Here is a 24367-nt window from a genome sequence, read left to right as displayed (position 1 = left end):
TGTGACATCCCATGAGTTTTCACGTGCAGCCTGTTTTCCTGTCGCAATTTGGGAATGGACAGGGAACATGAGGTATTCTTTGTGGTCTTGCTTCCCCTGTATTACGTCTCTGTTTGGTCAGCACTCCATGCCTGTTTCTGCAGCTAGTTCCTGCTCTTGTCCTGGGCTGGACTCTGAGCTTTTCTCGGTGGCCCTTGGCTGGATGGATGGTGCCCAGCAAGCTGCTCTATTAATCCTCTTTCTCAGGCAGAAAGATGAGAAAACCAAACTGATAACAACATGACACTTGATAAAAAGCAGTTTGATAAAGGTAAAGGTTATGCATGCACATTTCCCCCGGGAAAGAAAATCACTTTATGGCCTCCTTCCCTTAAGAAGTGTTGGCTGGCGATTTCCCAGGAAGCAGGGCTTCCTCCTGTGTCATGGGTATTCTTGATGGCACACTTTGTAACCAAGGCTGCAAGAATGGGCCCTGTGAGAAGTGTCCACCGACTTCTGGCAGGTGTGACTGAGTCAGCTCCAGCTATGTCCAAAGGGGATTCAGCACTGCCGAACACGGAGCACATTTGTCCCAGTGCTGTTGCCTCTGAGAATGCAGATTTCATTAGAAATGGTGTGGTCTGGAAGGCAACTTCAAGACCATTTCTGTCCCATCCTCCTACCCTGAACAGGTGGGCACTGATGCCACCCACTAATCCAGCTTTCTTCAGGCTGTGTCCACCCTGGTCTTGCACACATCTAGGGTGGAAGCATCCAAAACCATTCAGGGCAAGTTATTGCAATGCCTCACCGTCGACACAGAGTGGAACACCTTTGTCAACACCAAAAGAAAAGGAACAAACTGAATGAAATAAACAGCACAAAGAAAGCAGCAGGGATTGCAACGTTGTGCTTCCTCCACCTGTTTTCCAATGGACACTTTGGAAGAGTTGTTAGAGAAAGAAGTAGAAATCAGAGGCCAAGGTTTGAATGCAAAAGGAACTTTATTAAGTCAAAAGAAGAAAATATGGAGGGTCAGAAAGGCACCTGAAGGAAGCTATTAAGATGCAGCAGGGATGTCTGACATCCTGGGCTGCGAGGGAAGGAAGTCAGCAGGTCCAACTAGGCTGGCATTGAGGGGTGGCGACAAGAAAGGAAGGGAAGAGAAAAATGAGTGGAGGAGAAGAAAAAAACCAGTAGTCCAAAGCTCTAAATCCAATCTGTTAAGTTCTGACTTCATTCCATCATCACGGTCCGAGGTCTTGGAGATTTTTCCAGAGGATGTTGGTGACAGCATCTTTAGCAGGGACGACAGCATGTGCTGCCACCATAGCAGTTGGTGATGCAGGAGATGTCAAAGCTCCCAGAGCTGATGGGCACTCCCTCACAGCTGAGGATGCTGCCAACAGCAGCAGAGGCGGAGGATCCCACGGCGGTGTTCTGTGGGGAGGAGCTGAGGATGGGCCCAGGCAGGGTCACCAGCACAGCAGGCGGCTGAATGACAACGTGGGAGCTCTGGCACTGCCTGACACAGCACTCAGTGCAGCTGCTGGCCAGCGGGCAGGGGCCACAGGGCTGGCAGCAAGGCTCGCAGGGCCGGCACTGCTGGCACTTCTCAGAGCAGGACATGTCTGGAGCCTGGCGCTGCACCTGGCACAGAGGGCAGGGAGGAAGCAGAGCACACGCACACCTCAGACACAGCCCGCAAGGCAGCCCCAGCAGCACAAGGCCCCTGCTGCTTGCACAGCTCCAGCCTGGCCAGCCCCAACCTGGGCATCCTTTGCCTCAGCCCAGCACCCTCCTTCCCAGCTCAGCCAGGCCCAGCTCTGCTCCTGCCTAACCTGCAGGAAAATCAGCCCCACAGCCCAGCCTCAGCCTCTGGCCAGAACACACGCTGTCCCCTCTGCCCACACCAGCACCAGTACACAACAGCGAAGAACAAGGAGCAGCAACATGGGCCAGAAAGATCAATGCTGCCTTGGAGAGAATAGAGGAGAAAGGGGCTTGCAACTCACCTGGTTCCCAAGGAGCAAGAGGTGACAGAAGTGGATGAGAGAGCCCCCAGTGTGGCTGCCTTTTATCCTGGCCCCACAATGCCTCGGGGCCCACAGTTTGTGCTGCGGAGGTGACATGATATTCCTGCATGATCCCAAATGAATGGAAAGATCTCTGGGAATGGTATGGCATGAGTTGGATTTTCCCTCTACCATCACTTTGCATTTCCTGGCTTACCTCATTCCCATTCCCTCACCGACACTTCTTCTGAGTGCTGGTATGCAAGATTCCATGATTCCTGGGGGCAAGGATGTGTCAGTGTGGTCATAAAACATGAACTATGTGCAGAACGGATCACAAGGAGGCACATGATGGCAGCCAGCGGCATTCTTGGGGTTATTTTCTGCTCCTGCTACCTGGAAGTGCCTCATCAGTTCTGAGCCCCCCAGTCTTTGGCTCATCACCCAACAGCTCTCCTTCATGCCTTGCCTTTAAGGTAAAACCTCTTTGCCTTCCTCCTTAGCCCTCACAGTGGATGAGCTTGTGTCCTTCTTGGTGTTGCCAGAATCTGCTCTGGCTGGGAGCTCCCCAGCATCTCCTCAGTGCCATCCCTTCCTCAGGCCTCTGCCCCATGTGCTCCCCCACAATCATGTGCGTGGCAGTGTGGCTGTGGCCCAGTGTGTGCCAGTGTCTGCACATGCCTGTGCTTGTGCCCTGCTGGGAACAGCCCCTGAGAGCCTCTGGCCTGCACGGGGATGGTTGTGCACAGGGCAGGGCCCTTGTGTGCAACCCCCCTGCCCGTGTGCCTGTGCCCGTGTGCTGGGCTCTGTGCTCTGGGCTCAACTCTGAGCACCCCTGGCCAGACTGGCAGTGTGTCAGTGCCCTGGCTGTGTGTGCACAGCTGGGCCTGAGCTGAGCTCTCAGCCCAGCCATTGCACGGCCTGGAGGGCCTTTCCTGCCCAGCAGGGCCAGCCACTGACACACACTCAGCCCCCAGTTCCTTCTCTGCAGGAGCCTGGACAGGGCCACGGCACTCACATCTCTCAGGGACAATCCCAAATCCAGGCCATCCCTTGGATGCCACCTCCAGGCTTTCTTGGGGCCATCAGCTTTTTCACACGACCGTGCTCCTGCCTCATGGGGATGCTTTGAGGTGACAGACCTCTGGTGTCTCATCAGAGTGGGAGAAGTCCTGTGGCCACACAGGCCTTTGTCCTCAGCCAGAAGCTCTGGGAAAATGTTTCTGTCAAAGAGAAGGAGGCATGTGGGGAAAAGAGTATGTCCATGTCTGGGTGGTGAAAAGTACCTTAAGGATGTAACTTAGGCAAACAGAAGTCCTTCAAATGGCAAGCAGGATGCTAGCTCAGACCTTGAGGTCTGACAAAACAGAAGTTCTACTAAACAACAATATTGTCCTGACTCAAATGTTGCAGTGGAGGACCAGCTGCCTAAGAGGGAAATCAGGCTGAGGACAGAACCCAAACAAGTATAAAAGGACAGGTGATAAGGACGGCAAGTATGTAAAATATGTCAAGTGTGTTTGGCTCACTAATGAATATGAATGTGTAATTACTGCATATGATAAAAAATCTCATTAACTGTATGCCTGCTGCATTTTGCATTATTCAGAGCATGGAGGCGGGGCCACATGGCCAGTGGCAAAAACATGATGAGGAACTTGCCCATGCAGATCCTAGATGAATCGACTTCTCAGCACTTCTCTAAGAATCTTCGAAATAAGTAGTAGATAATCTAAAAGGGGCATGGTAAAAAAAATCCCCACTTGGTTGAATTTTGCAACATTAGAGGAAGATTGGCAGTTTCTGGATGAACCAGCAAAGAACCGTGGAGAAAAGCAGTTCCCAATCAGCTCTTTTGTGTGGCTAATAGAATACTAATCATGAAACCCCTCAGTCCTGCCTGTCTGGACAGAAGCTGGGATGAATATTAAATGTGAGGACAGTTGGAAGAGAAGAGGTTGTGGGCTTTCCCCAGGCCTCCCTGGTTTCCATTCCCTCCCACCTTCACCCTGAGAGTCACTTCAGTAGAGTAGCCAGGGATGTGTTTAACAGCTACCACGTAAAGGGCAAAAAGTCAAATACACTCTAGGGAGTTCCACCCTCTACTTCTCTATGTTTTCTCCTGAGCTCCCTGGAAGAACATGGCACAGAGGAAAAGAGAATCAGAGGCCAAGGCTTGGATGCAAAACAACTTTATTGAGACTAAAGAAGAAAAGGAGGAGGCTCACGGAAGGCATCTGGAGCAGCAACTATGGTGCAGTGGGGGTGTCCATCTGCCTGGCCTCCAGAGATAGGGAGGGAGAGAAGCCAAGAGGTCCCACTAGGCTAACATTGCATGGTGGTGACAGGAAAGGAATGCAAAAGAAAGGGAAACGAGTCATAGAAGGCAACAGAAAGCTAACAGCATAAATTTAACGTTCCAAAACTTCCATCTTCATTCTGGCACCATGTTCTGAGGTCTTGGAGGTTGTTCCTTACGGATGTCACCATCAGCTTTAGCAGGGACGACAACAACTGTTGCCATAGCAGTTGGTGATGCAGGAGATGTCAAAGCCCCCAGAGCTGATGGGCACTCCCTCACAGCTGAGGATGCTGCCAACAGCAGCAGAGGTGGAGGATCCCACGGCGGTGTTCTGGGGGAAGGAGCTGAGGATGGGCCCAGGCAGGGTCACCAGCACAGCAGGCGGCTGGATGACAACGTGGGAGCTCTGGCACTGCCTGACACAGCACTCATTGCAGCTGCTGGCCAGCGGGCAGGGGCCACAGGGCTGGCAGCAAGGCTCACAGGGCTTGCAGCAGGACATGGCTCGGGTTCACAGGTGCACCTGGCACAGAGGGCAGGGAGGAAGAACAAAGTGATAACACGTGAGAAGCAGCACTGCACCCAAACAACCTTCAGACCTTCCCTCCCCTGCCCTCTCCCAGCACAAGCCTTGCAACCGCCGTGGGCTCTTGTAGCCCCTCTCAGCTGAGACCTCCAGCCAGGCAAGAACTGGTCTTCAAGCAGCAGGAGGAGGAGGACAAGAGGCTTTGCACTCACCTGATTCCTGAAGAGGAGGAGGAGGTGAGAGAAGTGGATGAGAGAGCAGAAACTTGGGCTGCCTTTTATAGCAGTCCTGCCCTGCCTCAGGCCCACAGGCACCTTAGTGGAAGTCATAATTTTCTGACCGGATCATTTCAAATATGCACCGTCCAGTTAATGGTAGGGTCTGTATCCTGATTTCCTGCATTTCTGCCTTTTCATTTCCTGGCTTCTGCCATGTGCATTCCTATCTGAAGTCTTCTGTTAAGGCCGGGATGAGAGAAACAAGAATTTCTGGGGTATAAACACGTCAGAGTGGGCAGAATGCTTGGACCATGGTCTGATAGCATTCCATGCAGGCACATGTTGCATTTTTATTCCTCCCTCCTAAGTCAGCATAATTGTTCAACAATCCATGCCCATTTCTCCGCCTCATTCCTGCTGTTTTCTTGTGCTTTATTTTGTTTCTTTCCAGTAGCTTCAGCAAGGATACTTCTCCCTGAAAAGTGCTGCCCTACCTCCCTAGGTCCCGTCTCCAGCCACATGCTGGTCTTTCTCTCCACATGTTCTTACCAACAATCCTTGATGGTTATTACCAGCTGTGCTGGGTTGATCTTGGCTGGACAGCCAGGGCCCTGCAGCCACTCTATGATTCTCCATTCTGAGGTGAACAGGGTTGGGAAAATATGTAGGAAATTAAATTGAATATTAAGATATGGCAATTGGCAGTTGGCCATATCTGTTCACCCCATCCTCCCTTCAGCAGGGACTCAAAGAATCGAGATCCAGACATTCAGCTTCCTCCTGCTCTAATCCCCAAACCTCCTGCTAATACAAAGGAGCAAGATCTGAAATTGGGCTGCCAATCATTAAAGTGTAGCCATTAATCTCCCGGACTCCCAGAGCCTCCAGGGAAGTCCAGTATCCCAAGCCCGGCTCTAGCACCATCTTGGTGGCTCCCGAGGCTTGGGACTGCAGTCAAAACTTGGAGTAGTAGGAAGCACTGAACAACACCTCAACTTTCCTTGCTTAATCCAGTGTATTGTTCTCTCTAGACATCACTCACAGTGCAGCAATGCATGAATAGAATTCCCTAGAGTATGGTTGTAGACAAGTGCTCTCCTATGTGGAGAACACTCCAAATGCACGACTGCAGCACTCAGGGGTGTGTTCACACAAGTGCAAAAGCACATGGATGTGCAGATACTCACAGACAGTGTGGTTAACGCAGCAGTGCAACATGTCCCTCAGAGACTGTGCATGCAGAGAAGGAGTACTAAAAGATTTTAAGAGAAGGACAAGGATGATACTCAAGGGAGGCGTAGGGTGCTGAGCCAAAGACTGGAGGGCTGGGAAAGCAGGGGCCCTTGCGGTCATCAGAAACATAAAAAATACAAAAGAGTGCCCCATGTTGGCATCACCTGCATCCCCGGGATCACGTCTGCACTTAGTTCATTTCTATCATGTCTATGGCGCAGTCTCACACATCCTTGCCCCCAGGAATCATGGAAACACACATACAAGCACTCAAAAGAATTGTCGGTGAGGGATTGGGAATGAGGTAAGCCAGGAAATGCAAAGTCATGATAGAGGGAAAATCCAACTCATGCCATACCATTCCCAGAGACCTTTCCATTCATTTGGGATCATGCAGGAATATCGTCACCTCCGCAGCACAAACTGTGGGCCCTGAGGCACTGTGGGGCCAGGATAAAAGGCAGCCACACTGGGGGCTCTCTCATCCACTGTTGTCACCTCTTGCTCCTTGGGAACCAGGTGAGTTGGAAGCCCCCTTCTCCTCCACCCTCTCCAAGACAGCATTGATCTTTCTGGCCCTTGTTGCTGCTCCTTGTTCTTCCGGGGCTGTTGTGCACTGGTGCTGGTGTGGGCAGAGGGGACAGCGTGTGTTCTGGCCAGAGGCTGAGGCTGGGCTGTGGGGCTGATTTTCCTGCAGGTTAGGCAGGAGCAGAGCTGGGCCTGGCTGAGCTGGGAAGGAGGGTGCTGGGCTGAGGCAAAGGATGCCCAGGTTGGGGCTGGCCAGGCTGGAGCTGTGCAAGCAGCAGGGGCCTTGTGCTGCTGGGGCTGCCTTGCGGGCTGTGTCTGAGGTGTGCGTGTGCTCTGCTTCCTCCCTGCCCTCTGTGCCAGGTGCAGCGCCAGGCTCCAGACATGTCCTGCTCTGAGAAGTGCCAGCAGTGCCGGCCCTGCGAGCCTTGCTGCCAGCCCTGTGGCCCCTGCCCGCTGGCCAGCAGCTGCACTGAGTGCTGTGTCAGGCAGTGCCAGAGCTCCCATGTTGTCATTCAGCCGCCTGCTGTGCTGGTGACCCTGCCTGGGCCCATCCTCAGCTCCTCCCCACAGAACACCGCCGTGGGATCCTCCACCTCTGCTGCTGTTGGCAGCATCCTCAGCTGTGAGGGAGTGCCCATCAGCTCTGGGGGCTTTGACATCTCCTGCATCACCAACTGCTGTGGTGGCAGCACATGCTGTCGTCCCTGCTAAAGATGCTGTCACCAACATCCTCTGGCAAGAACCTTGGACCGTGATGATGGAATGAAGTCAGAACTGAACACATTGGATTTCGAACTTCGAACTGTTCTTTTCTTCTTCTCCTTGTCTTATTTTTCTCTTCCCTTCCTTTCCTGTTAACATCACTAGATGCCAACCTAGTGGGACCTGCTGGCCTCCTTCCCTCAGAAGCCCATGACATCAGACATCTCTGCCGCATCTTAGTTGCTGCACTTGGGTGCACTCTCTGAGCCTTCTTCTTCTCTTCTCTTGATTCAATAAAGTCCTTTTGCATTCAAACCTCGGCCTCTGATTTCTTATCCTTTCTGTGAAACTCGTCCATTTCCACACACTGGAAAAAGGGTGGAGGAAGTATAGTGTTGCAATCCCTGAAGTGCAATTTTATTTGTTCCTTCTTGTTTTGGAGGTGGCAAAGATGTCCCTCTCTGTGAGGACAGTGAGACATTGAAATAACTTGCCCAAAAAGGTTTGTAATCCCTCAAGATCGGAAATGTGCAAGATCAGGATGTACACAGCTTCGTGCAATCTGATTTAGAGGGTGTCATCAGTGCCCCTCTGTTGAGGGAAGAAGGACAAGAAAGAAATGGTCTTGAAGTTGCCTTCCAGCCCAAACCATTTTGAATGAAATCTGCTTGCACAGAGGCATCGGCAGTGGGACAAATGTGGTCAGTGCTGGGCAGTGCTGAGTCCCCTTTGCACACAGCTGGAGCTGACTCAGTCACAGCTGGCTGGAGCCACTGGACTCTTCTCACAGAGCCCATTTCTGCAGCCTTGGTCACAAAGTGTGCCATCATGAGCAACCATGACACAGGTGGAAGCCCTGCTTCCTGGGAAATTGCCAGCCATCACTTCCTGAGGGAAGGAGGCCATAATTTCATTTTCTTTCCCAGTGTACTTGTGCATGCATAATCTTTCACTTTACCTTTGGCAAACTTCCAACACTCAAGCTTCAAGTTGTTATCAGTTTGGTTTTATCTTGTCATTCTGCCTGAGAAAGGGGATTGACAGAGCAGGTTGCTGGGCACCATCCATCCAGCCAAGGGCCATCCAGCACAGCTCACAGCCCAGCCCAGGGCAAGAGCAGGAACGAGCTGCAGAAACAGGCATGGAGTGCTGACGAAAGGGAGATGTAATAGAGGGGAAGCAAGACCACAAAGAACACCTTCTGTCCCCTATCCATTCCCAAAATGGGCCAGGAAAACAGGCTGCATGTGAAAACTCATGGGATGTCACAAAGGGAAGCGGTAGAGATGGGCAGGGATAGAGGAAGAATGAGAGTGATGCCCTGAGTGCTTGGCCACAAAGAAACCCACAGGAATGACACAGGTTTGGGTCATGCGCCTGCATGGAATGCCACCAGACCATGATCCAACTATTCTGCCTACTCTGACGTGTCCATATCCCGGAAATTCTTGGATCACTCATTTCTGGCCCTAGAAAGAGTCTTCAGAGAGGAAAACACAGGGCAGAAGCCAGGAAATAGAGGCTGCAGTGCAGGAAACCAGGACAGAACCCCTGCCATTAACTGGGATGGTGCACATTTGACATGAGCTGGTCAGAAAATTATAACTTCCACTAAGGTGCCTGTGGGCCTGAGGCAGGGCAGGACTGCTATAAAAGGCAGCCCAAGTCTCTGCTCTCTCATCCACTTCTCTCACCTCCTCCTCAGGAATCAGGTGAGTGGGAAGCCTCTTCTCCTCCACCTGCTGCTGCTGCTGCTTCAAGACCGTTCTTGACTGGCTGGAGGTCTCAGCTGAGAGGGGCTGTCATAGTGCAGGGCTGGGAGCTGCTTGTACTGGGAGAGGGCAGGGGAGAGAAGGTCTTGTGCAGACAGAGAGAGGCTGGGACTTGGCTCAGGTGGCTCCTGGTCTTTGAGCTGGGCACTGCAGTGGGGGACAGGAGGTGCCTTGGTTGCAGAGTGTTTGGGTGCCGTGCTGCTTCTCATATGTCCTCACTTTGTGCTTCTCCCTGCCCTCTGTGCCAGGTGCACCTGTGAGCCCGAGCCATGTCCTGCTGCAGGCCCTGTGACCCTTGCTGCCAGCCCTGTGGCCCCTGCCCGCTGGCCAGCAGCTGCAATGAGTGCTGTGTCAGGCAGTGCCAGAGCTCCCACGTCGTCATTGAACCCTCCCCTGTGCTGGTGACCCTGCCTGGGCCCATCCTCAGCTCCTTCCCACAGAACACTGCTGTGGGATCCTCCACCTCTGCTGCTGTTGGCAACATCCTCAGCTGTGGCGGAGTGCCCATCAGCTCTGGGGGCTTTGACATCTCCTGCATCACCAACTGCTATGGCAACAGTTGTTGTCGTCCCTGCTAAAGCTGCTGGCAACATCTCTGGGCCAGAACCTCCATAACGTCAGAACGTGGAGCTGCACTGAAGATGGATCTTTGGAACAATGGATTTGTGCCCTTGATTTACTGCTCTTTTCTTCCACCCTCTTCCCTTCCCTGCGTTTCCTGTCAGCACCTCCCTTTGCCAGCCTAGTGGGGCCTCTTTGACCTCCTTCTGTCCCTCTGCTGGCCCGGCAAATGGACATCCCCACTGGGCCCCACTGGATGCTCCTTTTGTCCTCTTTCAGGTACCTTCTTCTCTACCTTAGACTCAATAAAGTTGTTTTGCATCCAAACCTGGTCCTCTGCTTTCTCATTCCTTGTGTGGGAACTCTTCCACTCAACTCAGGGCAAAAGCTGGAGGAAGCTGAGGGTGGACACTCCGCGGTGGCCTTTACTATGTGCCTTTTCTGTTGTAGCTCTAAAACACATCCCTGGCTTCACCAAAATACTGATCATCAGAAGAAGATGATGTCAAATGGTCACAGGAGTGGGAGTGGGAAACAGCAGTGCCTGGGGATATTCTACAACCTCCTCTCTTTAAACACCTCCCTCTCATTGGCTTTCTGCTCAGCCCTAAACCAGACAAGCAGGGATGAGGGGTTTCACAGGATCAATTTCACATGAGGACAGAACCAAAAACATTCTGGCACCATGTTGGAGGATGCCACTGTTTCCTCTTCTGGATTTGGGAGAGGAGAAACTCTCCCATTTCCTGGCCACCAAATCCCAGACATGGTCAAATGTTTTTCTCCAGCTGACTCCTTCTCTTTGACAGAAACATTTTCCCACAGCTCCTGGACTATAGGGCAAAGGCCACTGTGGTCAGTGGACTCTCCAATCCCCACAGAGAAAACAGTACTCTGCCACATCAAAACTTCTCCATGGGGCAGGAACAAGGAACCTGGGAAACAGCTGAAGGCCCCAAGGGTGCCTGGAGGTGGCATCCTAGGGATGGCCTGGGTTTGGGATTGTCCCTGAGAGATGTGAGTGCCGTGGCCCTGTCCAGGTTCCTGCAGAGAAGGAACTGGGGGCTGAGTGTGTGTCAGTGGCTGGCCCTGCTGGGCAGGGAAGGCCCTCCAGGCCGTGCAATGGCTGGGCTGAGAGCTCAGCTCAGGCCCAGCTGTGCACACAGAGCCAGGGCACTGACACACTGCCAGCCTGGCCAGGGGTGCTCAGAGATGAGCCCAGAGCACAGAGCCCAGCACACGGGCACAGGCACACGGGCAGGGGGGTTGCACACAAGGGCCCTGCCCTGTGCACAACCATCCCCGTGCAGGCCAGAGGCTCTCAGGGGCTGTTCCCAGCAGGGCATAAGCACAGGCATGTGCAGACACTGGCACACACTGGGCCACAGCCACACTGCCACGCACATGATTGTGGGGGAGCACATGGGGCAGAGGCCTGAGGAAGGGATGGCACTGAGGAGATGCTGGGGAGCTCCCAGCCAGAGCAGATTCTGGCAACACCAAGCAGGACACAAGCTCAGGTAGCCCTGCTACAGGAGTCTCATGCACTGTGAAGGCTGAGGAGGAAGGCAAAGAGGTTTTACCTCAAAGGCAAGGCATGAAGGAGAGCCGTTGGGTGATGAGCCAAAGACTGGAGGGCTATGAGCAGATGAGGCACTTCCAGTCAGCAAGATCAGAAAATAACTCCAAGAATGCCTCAGGCAGCCATCACCTGCCTCCTTGTGATCCCGTCTGCACATAGTTCATGTTTTATGACCACACTGACACATCCTTGCCCCCAGGAATCATGGAAACCCAAATACAAGCACTCAAAAGAATTGTCGGTGAGGGATTGGGAATGAGGTAAGCCAGGAAATACAAAGTCATGGTAGAGGGAAAATCCAACTCATGGCATACCATTCCCAGAGATCTTTCCATTCGTTTGGGATTATCGTCACATCCACAGCACAAACTGTGGGCCCTGAGGCACTGTGGGGCCAGGATAAAAGGCAGCCACACTGGGGGCTCTCTCATCCACTTCTGTCACCTCTTGCTCCTTGGGAACCAGGTGAGTTGGAAGCCCCCTTCTCCTCCACCCTCTCCAAGACAGCATTGAGCTTTCTTGCCCTTGTTGCTGCTCCTTGTTCTTTTGGAGCTGTTGTGCACTGGTGCTGGTGTGGGCAGAGGGGACAGCGTGTGTTCTGGCCAGAGGCTGAGGCTGGGCTGTGGGGCTGATTTTCCTGCAGGTTAGGCAGGAGCAGAGCTGGGCCTGGCTGAGCTGGGAAGGAGGGTGCTGGGCTGAGGCAAAGGATGCCCAGGTTGGGGCTGGCCAGGCTGGAGCTGTGCAGGCAGCAGGGGCCTTGTGCTGCTGGGGCTGCCTTGCGGGCTGTGTCTGAGGTGTGCGTGTGCTCTGCTTCCTCCCTGCCCTCTGTGCCAGGTGCAGCGCCAGGCTCCAGACATGTCCTGCTCTGAGAAGTGCCAGCAGTGCCGGCCCTGCGAGCCTTGCTGCCAGCCCTGTGGCCCCTGCCCACTGGCCAGCAGCTGCAATGAGTGCTGTGTCAGGCAGTGCCAGAGCTCCCACGTTGTCATTCAGCCGCCTGCTGTGCTGGTGACCCTGCCTGGGCCCATCCTCAGCTCCTTCCCCCAGAACACCGCCGTGGGATCCTCCGCCTCTGCTGCTGTTGGCAGCATCCTCAGCTGTGAGGGAGTGCCCATCAGCTCTGGGGGCTTTGACATCTCCTGCATCACCAACTGCTATGGTGGCAGCAGATGCTGTCGTCCCTGCTAAAGATGCTGCCACCAATGTCCTCTGGCAAGAACCTCAAAGACCTTGGACTGTGATGATCGAATGAAGACAGAATTTAACACAATGTATTATGAGCTTTGGACTATTGTTTCCTTATTGTCCTCCTTTCACTTTTCTCTTCCCTTCCTTTCCTGTCACCCCCACTCAATGCCAGGTTAGTGGCACCTACTGGCTTCCTTCCCTTGGCAACGCAGTAGGTCAGACATGCTGCTGCATCTTTCTTGCTGTTCTCGAGCGCCCTCTCTGATCCTCCATATTTTCTAATTTTGACTCAATAAAGTTTCTATTGCATTCAGACCTTGGTCTCTGATTTCTCCTTCTTTCCGTGACAACTCTTCAACTTTGCTCAATTGCAAAAGTGTAGAGGAAGAACAGCGTTGCAATCCCTGCCTTGTAATTTTATTTTTCCATTTCCCTTGGAGCTGACAAAGATGTCCCTCTCTGTGAGGACACTGAGGCAATGTTTTTAACATGCCCAAAATGGTTTGCATGCCTCAGCGCTGGAAGTGTGCAGGACCAAATTGGGAAAAGCTTGGAGAAAGCTCGTTAAGTGGGTTTCATCAGTGACCCTCTTTGAGGGAAGAAGGATGAGTAAGAAATGGTCTTGAAGTTGCCTTCCAGCCCAAACCATTTTGAATGAAATCTGCTTGCACAGAGGCATCAGCAGTGTGACAAATGTGGTCAGTGCTGGGCAGTGCTGAATCCCCTTTGCACACAGCTGGAGCTGACTCAGTCACAGCTGGCTGGAGCCACTGGACTCTTCTCACAGAGCCCATTTCTGCAGCCTTGGTCACAAAGTGTGCCATCATGAGCAACCATGACACAGGTGGAAGCCCTGCTTCCTGGCAAATTGCCAGCCATCACTTCCTGAGGGAAGGAGGCCATAATTTCATTTTCTTTCCCAGTGTACTCGTGCATGCATAATCTTTCACTTTACCTTTGGCAAACTTCCAACATTCAAGCTTCAAGTTGTTATCAGTTTGGTTTTATCTTGTCATTCTGCCTGAGAAAGGGGATTGACAGAGCAGCTTGCAAGGCACCATCCATCCAGCCAACGGCCATCCAGCACAGCTCGCAGCCCAGCCCAGGGCAAGAGCAGATACGAGCTGCAGAAGCAGGCATGAAGTGCTGACCAAAGGGAGATGTAATAGAGGGGAAGCAAGACCACAAAGAACACCTTCTGTCCCCTATCCATTCCCAAAATGGGCCAGGAAAACAGGCTGCATGTGAAAACTCATGGGATGTCACAAAGGGAAGCGGTAGAGATGGGCAGGGATAGAGGAAGAATGAGAGTGATGCCCTGAGTGCTTGGCCACAAAGAAACCCACAGGAATGACACAGGTTTGGGTCATGCGCCTGCATGGAATGCCACCAGACCATGATCCAAGCATTCTGCCTACTCTGACGTGTCCATATCCCAGAAATTCTTGGATCTCTCATTTCTGGCCCTAGAAAGAGTCTTCAGAGAGGAAAACACAGGGCAGAAGTCAGGAAATAGAGGCTGCAGTGCAGGAAACCAGGACAGAACCCCTACCATTAACTGGGATGGTGCACATTTGACATGAGCTGGTCAGAAAATTATGGCTTCCCCTAAGGTGCCTGTGGGCCTGAGGCAGGGCAGGACTGCTATAAAAGGCAGCCCAAGTCTCTGCTCTCTCATCCACTTCTCTCACCTCCTCCTCAGGAATCAGGTGAGTGGGAAGCCTCTTCTACTCCACCTGCTGCTGCTGCTGCTTCAAGACCAGTTCTTGACTGGCTGGAGGTCTCAGCTGAGAGGGGCTGTCGTAGTGCAGGGCTGGGAGCTGCTTGTGCTGGGAGAGGGCAGGGGAGAGAAGGTCTTGTGCAGACAGAGAGAGGCTGGGACTTGGCTCAGGTGGCTCCTGGTCTTTGAGCTGGGCACTGCAGTGTGGGACAGGAGGTGCCTTGGTTTCAGAGTGTTTGGGTGCCGTGCTGCTTCTCATATGTCCTCACTTTGTGCTTCTCCCTGCCCTCTGTGCCAGGTGCACCTGTGAGCCCGAGCCATGTCCTGCTGCAGGCCCTGTGACCCTTGCTGCCAGCCCTGTGGCCCCTGCCCGCTGGCCAGCAGCTGCAATGAGTGCTGTGTCAGGCAGTGCCAGAGCTCCCACGTTGTCATTGAGCCGCCTGCTGTGCTGGTGACCCTGCCTGGGCCCATCCTCAGCTCCTTCCCACAGAACACCGCCGTGGGATCCTCCACCTCTGCTGCTGTTGGCAACATCCTCAGCTGTGGCGGAGTGCCCATCAGCTCTGGGGGCTTTGACATCTCCTGCATCACCAACTGCTATGGCAACAGTTGTTGTCGTCCCTGCTAAAGCTGCTGGCAACATCTCTGGGCCAGAACCTCCACAACCTCAGTACGTGGAGCTGAACTGAAGATGTATCTTTGGAACAATGGATTTGTGCCCTTGATTTACTGCTCTTTTCTTCCACCCTCTTCCCTTCCCTGCCTTTCCTGTCAGCACCTCCCTTTGCCAGCCTAGTGGGGCCTCTTTGACCTCCTTCTGTCCCTCTGCTGGCCCGGCAAATGGACGTCCCCACTGGGCCCCACTGGCTGCTCCTTTTGTCCTCTTCCAGGTACCTTCTTCTCTACCTTAGGCTCAATAAAGTCATTTTGCATCCAAACCTGGTCCTCTGCTTTCTCATTCCTTGTGTGGGAACTCTTCCACCCAACTCAGGGCAAAAGCTGGAGGAAGCTGAGGGTGGACACTCCGCGGTGGCCTTTACTATGTGCCTTTTCTATTGTAGCTCTAAAACACATCCCTGGCTTCACCAAAATACTGATCATCGGAAGAAGATGATGTCAAATGGTCACAGGAGTGGGAGTGGGAAACAACAGTGCCTGGGGATATTCTACAACCTCCTCTCTTTAAACTCCTCCCTCTCATTGGCTTTCTGCTCAGCCCTAAACCAGACAAGTAGGGATGAGGGGTTTCACAGGATCAATTTCACATGAGGACAGAACCAAAAACATTCTGGCACCATGTTGGAGGATGCCACTGTTTCCTCTTCTGGATTTGGGAGAGGAGAAACTCTCCCATTTCCTGGCCACCAAATCCCAGACATGGTCAAATGTTTTTCTCCAGCTGACTCCTTCTCTTTGACAGAAACATTTTCCCACAGCTCCTGGACTATAGGGCAAAGGCCACTGTGGTCAGTGGACTCTCCAATCCCCACAGAGAAAACAGTACTCTGCCACATCAAAACTTCTCCATGGGGCAGGAACAAGGAACCTGGGAAACAGCTGAAGGCCCCAAGGGTGCCTGGAGGTGGCACTGAAGGGATGGCCTGGGTTTGGGATTGTCCCTGAGAGATGTGAGTGCCGTGGCCCTGTGCAGGTTCCTGCAGAGAAGGAACTGGGGGCTGAGTGTGTGTCAGTGGCTGGCCCTGCTGGGCAGGGAAGGCCCTCCAGGCCGTGCAATGGCTGGGCTGAGAGCTCAGCTCAGGCCCAGCTGTGCACACAGAGCCAGGGCACTGACACACTGCCAGCCTGGCCAGGGGTGCTCAGAGATGAGCCCAGAGCACAGAGCCCAGCACACGGGCACAGGCACACGGGCAGGGGGGTTGCACACAAGGGCCCTGCCCTGTGCACAACCATCCCCGTGCAGGCCAGAGGCTCTCAGGGGCTGTTCCCAGCAGGGCACAAGCACAGGCATGTGCAGACACTGGCACACACTGGGCCACAGCCACACTGCCACGCACATGATTGTGGGGGAGCACATGGGGCAGAGGCCTGAGGAAGGGATGGCACTGAGGAGATGCTGGGGAGCTCCCAGCCAGAGCAGATTCTGGCAACACCAAGCAGGACACAAGCTCAGGTAGCCCTGCTACAGGAGTCTCATGCACTGTGAAGGCTGAGGATGAAGGCAAAGAGGTTTTACCTCAAAGGCAAGGCATGAAGGAGAGCCGTTGGGTGATGAGCCAAAGACTGGAGGGCTATGAGCAGATGAGGCACTTCCAGTCAGCAAGATCAGAAAATAACTCCAAGAATGCCTCAGGCAGCCATCACCTGCCTCCTTGTGATCCCGTCTGCACATAGTTCATGTTTTATGACCACACTGACACATCCTTGCCCCCAGGAATCATGGAAACCCAAATACAAGCACTCAAAAGAATTGTCGGTGAGGGATTGGGAATGAGGTAAGCCAGGAAATACAAAGTCATGGTAGAGGGAAAATCCAACTCATGGCATACCATTCCCAGAGATCTTTCCATTCGTTTGGGATTATCGTCACATCCACAGCACAAACTGTGGGCCCTGAGGCACTGTGGGGCCAGGATAAAAGGCAGCCACACTGGGGGCTCTCTCATCCACTTCTGTCACCTCCTGCTCCTTGGGAATCAGGTGAGTTGGAAGCCCCCTTCTCCTCCACCCTCTCCAAGACAGCATTGAGCTTTCTTGCCCTTGTTGCTGCTCCTTGTTCTTCTGGGTCTGTTGTGCACTGGTGCTGGTGTGGGCAGAGGGGACAGCGTGTGTTCTGGCCAGAGGCTGAGGCTGGGCTGAGGGGCTGATTTTCCTGCAGGTTAGGCAGGAGCAGAGCTGGGCCTGGCTGAGCTGGGAAGGAGGGTGCTGGGCTGAGGCAAAGGATGCCCAGGTTGGGGCTGGCTAGGCTGGAGCTGTGCAGGCAGCAGGGGCCTTGTGCTGCTGGGGCTGCCTTGCGGGCTGTGTCTGAGGTGTGCGTGTGCTCTGCTTCCTCCCTGCCCTCTGTGCCAGGTGCAGCGCCAGGCTCCAGACATGTCCTGCTCTGAGAAGTGCCAGCAGTGCCGGCCCTGCGAGCCTTGCTGCCAGCCCTGTGGCCCCTGCCCGCTGGCCAGCAGCTGCACTGAGTGCTGTGTCAGGCAGTGCCAGAGCTCCCACGTTGTCATTCAGCCGCCTGCTGTGCTGGTGACCCTGCCTGGGCCCATCCTCAGCTCCTCCCCACAGAACACCGCCGTGGGATCCTCCGCCTCTGCTGCTGTTGGCAACATCCTCAGCTGTGGCGGAGTGCCCATCAGCTCTGGGGGCTTTGACATCTCCTGCATCACCAACTGCTGTGGTGGCAGCAGATGCTGTCGTCCCTGCTAAAGATGCTGCCACCAACGTCCTCTGGCATGAACCTCAAAGACCTCGGACTGTGATGATCGAATGAAGTCAGCATTTAACACATTGTATTATGAGCTTTGGACTATTGTTTCCTTATTGTCCTCCTCTCATTTATCTCTTCCCTTCCTTTCCTGTCACCACCACTCAATGCCAGGGTAGTGGCACCTACTGGCTTCCTTCCCTTGGCAACGCAGTAGGTCAGACATGCTACTGCATCTTTCTTGCTGTTCTCGAGCGCCCTCTCTGATACTCCATATTTTCTAATTTTGACTCAATAAAGTTTCTATTGCATTCAGACCTTGGTCTCTGATTTCTCCTTCTTTCCGTGACAACTCTTCAACTTTGCTCAATTGCAAAAGTGTAGAGGAAGAACAGCGTTGCAATCCCTGCCTTGTAATTTTATTTTTCCATTTCCCTTGGAGCTGACAAAGATGTCCCTCTCTGTGAGGACACTGAGGCAATGTTTTTAACATGCCCAAAATGGTTTGCATGCCTCAGCGCTGGAAGTGTGCAGGACCAAATTGGGAAAAGCTTGGAGAAAGCTCGTTAAGTGGGTTTCATCAGTGACCCTCTTTGAGGGAAGAAGGATGAGTAAGAAATGGTCTTGAAGTTGCCTTCCAGCCCAAACCATTTTGAATGAAATCTGCATTCTCAGAGGCATCAGCAGTGTGACAAATGTGCGCAGTGTTTGGCAGTGCTGAGTCCCCTTTGGACACAGCTGGAGCTGACTCAGTCACAGCTGGCTGGAGCCACTGGACTCTTCTCACAGAGCCCATTTCTGCAGCCTTGGTCACAAAGTGTGCCATCATGAGCAACCATGACACAGGTGGAAGCCCTGCTTCCTGGCAAATTGCCAGCCATCACTTCCTGAGGGAAGGAGGCCATAATTTCATTTTCTTTCCCAGTGTACTCGTGCATGCATAATCTTTCACTTTACCTTTGGCAAACTTCCAACACTCAAGCTTCAAGTTGTTATCAGTTTGGTTTTATCTTGTCATTCTGCCTGAGAAAGGGGATTGACAGAGCAGCTTGCAAGGCACCATCCATCCAGCCAACGGCCATCCAGCACAGCTCGCAGCCCAGCCCAGGGCAAGAGCAGGAACGAGCTGCAGAAGCAGGCATGGAGTGCTGACAAAAGGGAGATGTAATAGAGGGGAAGCAAGACCACAAAGAACACCTTCTGTCCCCTATCCATTCCCAAAATGGGCCAGGAAAACAGGCTGCATGTGAAAACTCATGGGATGTCACAAAGGGAAGCGGTAGAGATGGGCAGGGATAGAGGAAGAATGAGAGTGATGCCCTGAGTGCTTGGCCACAAAGAAACCCACAGGAATGACACAGGTTTGGATCATGCGCCTGCATGGAATACCACCAGACTATGATCCAAACATTCTGCCTACTCTGACGTGTCCATATCCCGGAAATTCTTGGATCACTCATTCCTGGCCCTAGAAAGAGTCTTCAGAGAGGAAAACAAAGGGCAGAAGTCAGGAAATAGAGGCTGCAGTGCAGGAAACCAGGACAGAACCCCTACCATTAACTGGGATGGTGCACATTTGACATGAGCTGGTCAGAAAATTATGGCTTCCCCTAAGGTGCCTGTGGGCCTGAGGCAGGGCAGGACTGCTATAAAAGGCAGCCCAAGTCTCTGCTCTCTCATCCACTTCTCTCACCTCCTCCTCAGGAATCAGGTGAGTGGGAAGCCTCTTCTACTCCACCTGCTGCTGCTGCTGCTTCAAGACCAGTTCTTGACTGGCTGGAGGTCTCAGCTGAGAGGGGCTGTCGTAGTGCAGGGCTGGGAGCTGCTTGTGCTGGGAGAGGGCAAGGGAGAGAAGGTCTTGTGCAGACAGAGAGAGGCTGGGACTTGGCTCAGGTAGCTCCTGGTCTTTGAGCTGGGCACTGCAGTGGGGGATAGGAGGTGCCTTGGTTGCAGTGTGTTTGGGTGCCATGCTGCTTCTCATATGTCCTCACTTTGTGCTTCTCCCTGCCCTCTGTGCCAGGTGCACCTGTGAGCCCGAGCCATGTCCTGCTGCAGGCCCTGTGACCCTTGCTGCCAGCCCTGTGGCCCCTGCCCGCTGGCCAGCAGCTGCAATGAGTGCTGTGTCAGGCAGTGCCAGAGCTCCCACGTTGTCATTGAGCCACCTGCTGTGCTGGTGACCCTGCCTGGGCCCATCCTCAGCTCCTCCCCACAGAACACCGCCGTGGGATCCTCCACCTCTGCTGCTGTTGGCAACATCCTCAGCTGTGGCGGAGTGCCCATCAGCTCTGGGGGCTTTGACATCTCCTGCATCACCAACTGCTATGGCAACAGTTGTTGTCGTCCCTGCTAAAGCTGCTGGCAACATCTCTGGGCCAGAACCTCCATAACGTCAGAACGTGGAGCTGCACTGAAGATGGATCTTTGGAACAATGGATTTGTGCCCTTGATTTACTGCTCTTTTCTTCCACCCTCTTCCCTTCCCTGCGTTTCCTGTCAGCACCTCCCTTTGCCAGCCTAGTGGGGCCTCTTTGACCTCCTTCTGTCCCTCTGCTGGCCCGGCAAATGGACATCCCCACTGGGCCCCACTGGATGCTCCTTTTGTCCTCTTTCAGCTACCTTCTTCTCTACCTTAGACTCAATAAAGTTGTTTTGCATCCAAACCTGGTCCTCTGCTTTCTCATTCCTTGTGTGGGAACTCTTCCACTCAACTCAGGGCAAAAGCTGGAGGAAGCTGAGGGTGGACACTCCGCGGTGGCCTTTACTATGGGCCTTTTCTATTGTAGCTCTAAAACACATCCCTGGCTTCACCAAAATACTGATCATCGGAAGAAGATGATGTCAAATGGTCACAGGAGTGGGAGTGGGAAACAACAGTGCCTGGGGATATTCTACAACCTCCTCTCTTTAAACTCCTCCCTCTCATTGGCTTTCTGCTCAGCCCTAAACCAGACAAGCAGGGATGAGGGGTTTCACAGGATCAATTTCACATGAGGACAGAACCAAAAACATTCTGGCACCATGTTGGAGGATGCCACTGTTTCCTCTTCTGGATTTGGGAGAGGAGAAACTCTCCCATTTCCTGGCCACCAAATCCCAGACATGGTCAAATGTTTTTCTCCAGCTGACTCCTTCTCTTTGACAGAAACATTTTCCCACAGCTCCTGGACTATAGGGCAAAGGCCACTGTGGTCAGTGGACTCTCCAATCCCCACAGAGAAAACAGTACTCTGCCACATCAAAACTTCTCCATGGGGCAGGAACAAGGAACCTGGGAAACAGCTGAAGGCCCCAAGGGTGCCTGGAGGTGGCACTGAAGGGATGGCCTGGGTTTGGGATTGTCCCTGAGAGATGTGAGTGCCGTGGCCCTGTGCAGGTTCCTGCAGAGAAGGAACTGGGGGCTGAGTGTGTGTCAGTGGCTGGCCCTGCTGGGCAGGGAAGGCCCTCCAGGCCGTGCAATGGCTGGGCTGAGAGCTCAGCTCAGGCCCAGCTGTGCACACAGAGCCAGGGCACTGACACACTGCCAGCCTGGCCAGGGGTGCTCAGAGTTGAGCCCAGAGCACAGAGCCCAGCACACGGGCACAGGCACATGGGCAAGGGGGTTGCACACAAGGGCCCTGCCCTGTGCACAACCATCCCCGTGCAGGCCAGAGGCTCTCAGGGGCTGTTCCCAGCAGGGCACAAGCACAGGCGTGTGCAGACACTGGCACACACTGGGCCACAGCCACACTGCCACGCACATGATTGTGGGGGAGCACATGGGGCAGAGGCCTGAGGAAGGGATGGCACTGAGGAGATGCTGGGGAGCTCCCAGCCAGAGCAGATTCTGACAACACCAAGCAGGACACAAGCTCAGGTAGCCCTGCTACAGGAGTCTCATGCACTGTGAAGGCTGAGGAGGAAGGCAAAGAGGTTTTACCTCAAAGGCAAGGCATGAAGGAGAGCCGTTGGGTGATGAGCCAAAGACTGGAGGGCTATGAGCAGATGAGGCACTTCCAGTCAGCAAGATCAGAAAATAACTCCAAGAATGCCTCAGGCAGCCATCACCTGCCTCCTTGTGATCCCGTCTGCACATAGTTCATGTTTTATGACCACACTGACACATCCTTGCCCCCAGGAATCATGGAAACCCAAATACAAGCACTCAAAAGAATTGTCGGTGAGGGATTGGGAATGAGGTAAGCCAGGAAATACAAAGTCATGGTAGAGGGAAAATCCAACTCATGGCATACCATTCCCAGAGATCTTTCCATTCGTTTGGGATTATCGTCACATCCACAGCACAAACTGTGGGCCCTGAGGCACTGTGGGGCCAGGATAAAAGGCAGCCACACTGGGGGCTCTCTCATCCACTTCTGTCACCTCCTGCTCCTTGGGAATCAGGTGAGTTGGAAGCCCCCTCCTCCTCCACCCTCTCCAAGACAGCATTGAGCTTTCTTGCCCTTGTTGCTGCTCCTTGTTCTTCTGGGTCTGTTGTGCACTGGTGCTGGTGTGGGCAGAGGGGACATCGTGTGTTCTGGCCAGAGGCTGAGGCTGGGCTGAGGGGCTGATTTTCCTGCAGGTTAGGCAGGAGCAGAGCTGGGCCTGGCTGAGCTGGGAAGGAGGGTGCTGGGCTGAGGCAAAGGATGCCCAGGTTGGGGCTGGCCAGGCTGGAGCTGTGCAGGCAGCAGGGGCCTTGTGCTGCTGGGGCTGCCTTGCGGGCTGTGTCTGAGGTGTGCGTGTGCTCTGCTTCCTCCCTGCCCTCTGTGCCAGGTGCAGCGCCAGGCTCCAGACATGTCCTGCTCTGAGAAGTGCCAGCAGTGCCGGCCCTGCGAGCCTTGCTGCCAGCCCTGTGGCCCCTGCCCGCTGGCCAGCAGCTGCAATGAGTGCTGTGTCAGGCAGTGCCAGAGCTCCCACGTTGTCATTCAGCCGCCTGCTGTGCTGGTGACCCTGCCTGGGCCCATCCTCAGCTCCTTCCCCCAGAACACCGCCGTGGGATCCTCCACCTCTGCTGCTGTTGGCAGCATCCTCAGCTGTGAGGGAGTGCCCATCAGCTCTGGGGGCTTTGACATCTCCTGCATCACCAACTGCTATGGTGGCAGCAGATGCTGTCGTCCCTGCTAAAGATGCTGCCACCAATGTCCTCTGGCAAGAACCTCAAAGACCTTGGACTGTGATGATCGAATGAAGACAGAATTTAACACAATGTATTATGAGCTTTGGACTATTGTTTCCTTATTGTCCTCCTTTCACTTTTCTCTTCCCTTCCTTTCCTGTCACCCCCACTCAATGCCAGGTTAGTGGCACCTACTGGCTTCCTTCCCTTGGCAACGCAGTAGGTCAGACATGCTGCTGCATCTTTCTTGCTGTTCTCGAGCGCCCTCTCTGATACTCCATATTTTCTAATTTTGACTCAATAAAGTTTCTATTGCATTCAGACCTTGGTCTCTGATTTCTCCTTCTTTCCGTGACAACTCTTCAACTTTGCTCAATTGCAAAAGTGTAGAGGAAGAACAGCGTTGCAATCCCTGCCTTGTAATTTTATTTTTCCATTTCCCTTGGAGCTGACAAAGATGTCCCTCTCTGTGAGGACACTGAGGCAATGTTTTTAACATGCCCAAAATGGTTTGCATGCCTCAGCGCTGGAAGTGTGCAGGACCAAATTGGAAAAAGCTTGGAGAAAGCTCGTTAAGTGGGTTTCATCAGTGACCAACTGTTGAGGGAAGGAGGATGGGAAAGAAATGGTCATGAAGTTGCCTTCCAGCCCAAACCATTTTGAATGAAATCTGCATTCTCAGAGGCATCAGCAGTGAGACAAATGTGGTCAGTGCTGGGCAGTGCTGAATCCCCTTTGCACACAGCTGGAGCTGACTCAGTCACAGCTGGCTGGAGCCACTGGACTCTTCTCACAGAGCCCATTTCTGCAGCCTTGGTCACAAAGTGTGCCATCATGAGCAACCATGACACAGGTGGAAGCCCTGCTTCCTGGCAAATTGCCAGCCATCACTTCCTGAGGGAAGGAGGCCATAATTTCATTTTCTTTCCCAGTGTACTCGTGCATGCATAATCTTTCACTTTACCTTTGGCAAACTTCCAACATTCAAGCTTCAAGTTGTTATCAGTTTGGTTTTATCTTGTCATTCTGCCTGAGAAAGGGGATTGACAGAGCAGCTTGCAAGGCACCATCCATCCAGCCAAGGGACACCCAGCACAGCTCGCAGCCCAGCCCAGGGCAAGAGCAGATACGAGCTGCAGAAGCAGGCATGGAGTGCTGACCAAAGGGAGATGTAATAGAGGGGAAGCAAGACCACAAAGAACACCTTCTGTCCCCTATCCATTCCCAAAATGGGCCAGGAAAACAGGCTGCATGTGAAAACTCATGGGATGTCACAAAGGGAAGCGGTAGAGATGGGCAGGGATAGAGGAAGAATGAGAGTGATGCCCTGAGTGCTTGGCCACAAAGAAACCCACAGGAATGACACAGGTTTGGGTCATGCGCCTGCATGGAATGCCACCAGACCATGATCCAAGCATTCTGCCTACTCTGACGTGTCCATATCCCAGAAATTCTTGGATCTCTCATTTCTGGCCCTAGAAAGAGTCTTCAGAGAGGAAAACACAGGGCAGAAGTCAGGAAATAGAGGCTGCAGTGCAGGAAACCAGGACAGAACCCCTACCATTAACTGGGATGG

General features: G+C 53.4%; 4 protein-coding genes and 3 pseudogenes across 4 annotated transcripts; 5 read left to right on the top strand and 2 right to left on the bottom strand.

Annotated features, from left to right (window-relative positions):
* Positions 1-1278: 1278 nt before the first annotated feature.
* On the bottom strand, positions 1279-1608 carry LOC132084074 (feather keratin Cos2-2-like). Its single transcript, XM_059489043.1, has one exon. The coding sequence runs from the start codon at positions 1606-1608 to the stop codon at positions 1279-1281; it is 330 nt and encodes a 109-aa protein (XP_059345026.1).
* Positions 1609-4489: 2881 nt separating this feature from the next.
* Positions 4490-5170, bottom strand: LOC132084314 (feather keratin Cos2-2-like; annotated as a pseudogene).
* A 3915-nt stretch (positions 5171-9085) lies between these two features.
* On the top strand, positions 9086-9853 carry LOC132084310 (feather keratin Cos1-2-like; annotated as a pseudogene).
* Positions 9854-11823: 1970 nt separating this feature from the next.
* LOC132084328 (feather keratin Cos2-2-like) lies at positions 11824-12603 on the top strand. Its single transcript, XM_059489401.1, has 2 exons — positions 11824-11883; positions 12253-12603. Exon 2 carries the CDS (start codon positions 12274-12276, stop codon positions 12601-12603), a length of 330 nt encoding a protein of 109 aa, XP_059345384.1. The 5' UTR covers positions 11824-11883; positions 12253-12273.
* A 1579-nt stretch (positions 12604-14182) lies between these two features.
* On the top strand, positions 14183-14951 carry LOC132084329 (feather keratin Cos2-2-like; annotated as a pseudogene).
* Positions 14952-17371: 2420 nt separating this feature from the next.
* Positions 17372-20049, top strand: LOC132084272 (feather keratin Cos2-2-like). The gene is made up of 2 exons (XM_059489341.1): positions 17372-17403; positions 19755-20049. The coding sequence occupies exons 1-2, from the start codon at positions 17372-17374 to the stop codon at positions 20047-20049; spliced, it is 327 nt and encodes a 108-aa protein (XP_059345324.1).
* A 1970-nt stretch (positions 20050-22019) lies between these two features.
* On the top strand, positions 22020-22799 carry LOC132084274 (feather keratin Cos2-2-like). Its single transcript, XM_059489342.1, has 2 exons — positions 22020-22079; positions 22449-22799. The coding sequence occupies exon 2, from the start codon at positions 22470-22472 to the stop codon at positions 22797-22799; it is 330 nt and encodes a 109-aa protein (XP_059345325.1). The 5' UTR covers positions 22020-22079; positions 22449-22469.
* The last annotated feature ends 1568 nt before the right edge of the window (positions 22800-24367 follow it).

The sequence above is a fragment of the Ammospiza nelsoni genome, chromosome 26 (genome assembly GCF_027579445.1).
Source record: "Ammospiza nelsoni isolate bAmmNel1 chromosome 26, bAmmNel1.pri, whole genome shotgun sequence".
NCBI classification, from domain to species: domain Eukaryota; kingdom Metazoa; phylum Chordata; class Aves; order Passeriformes; family Passerellidae; genus Ammospiza; species Ammospiza nelsoni.
This window is presented reverse-complemented; position numbering and strand designations above follow the sequence as displayed.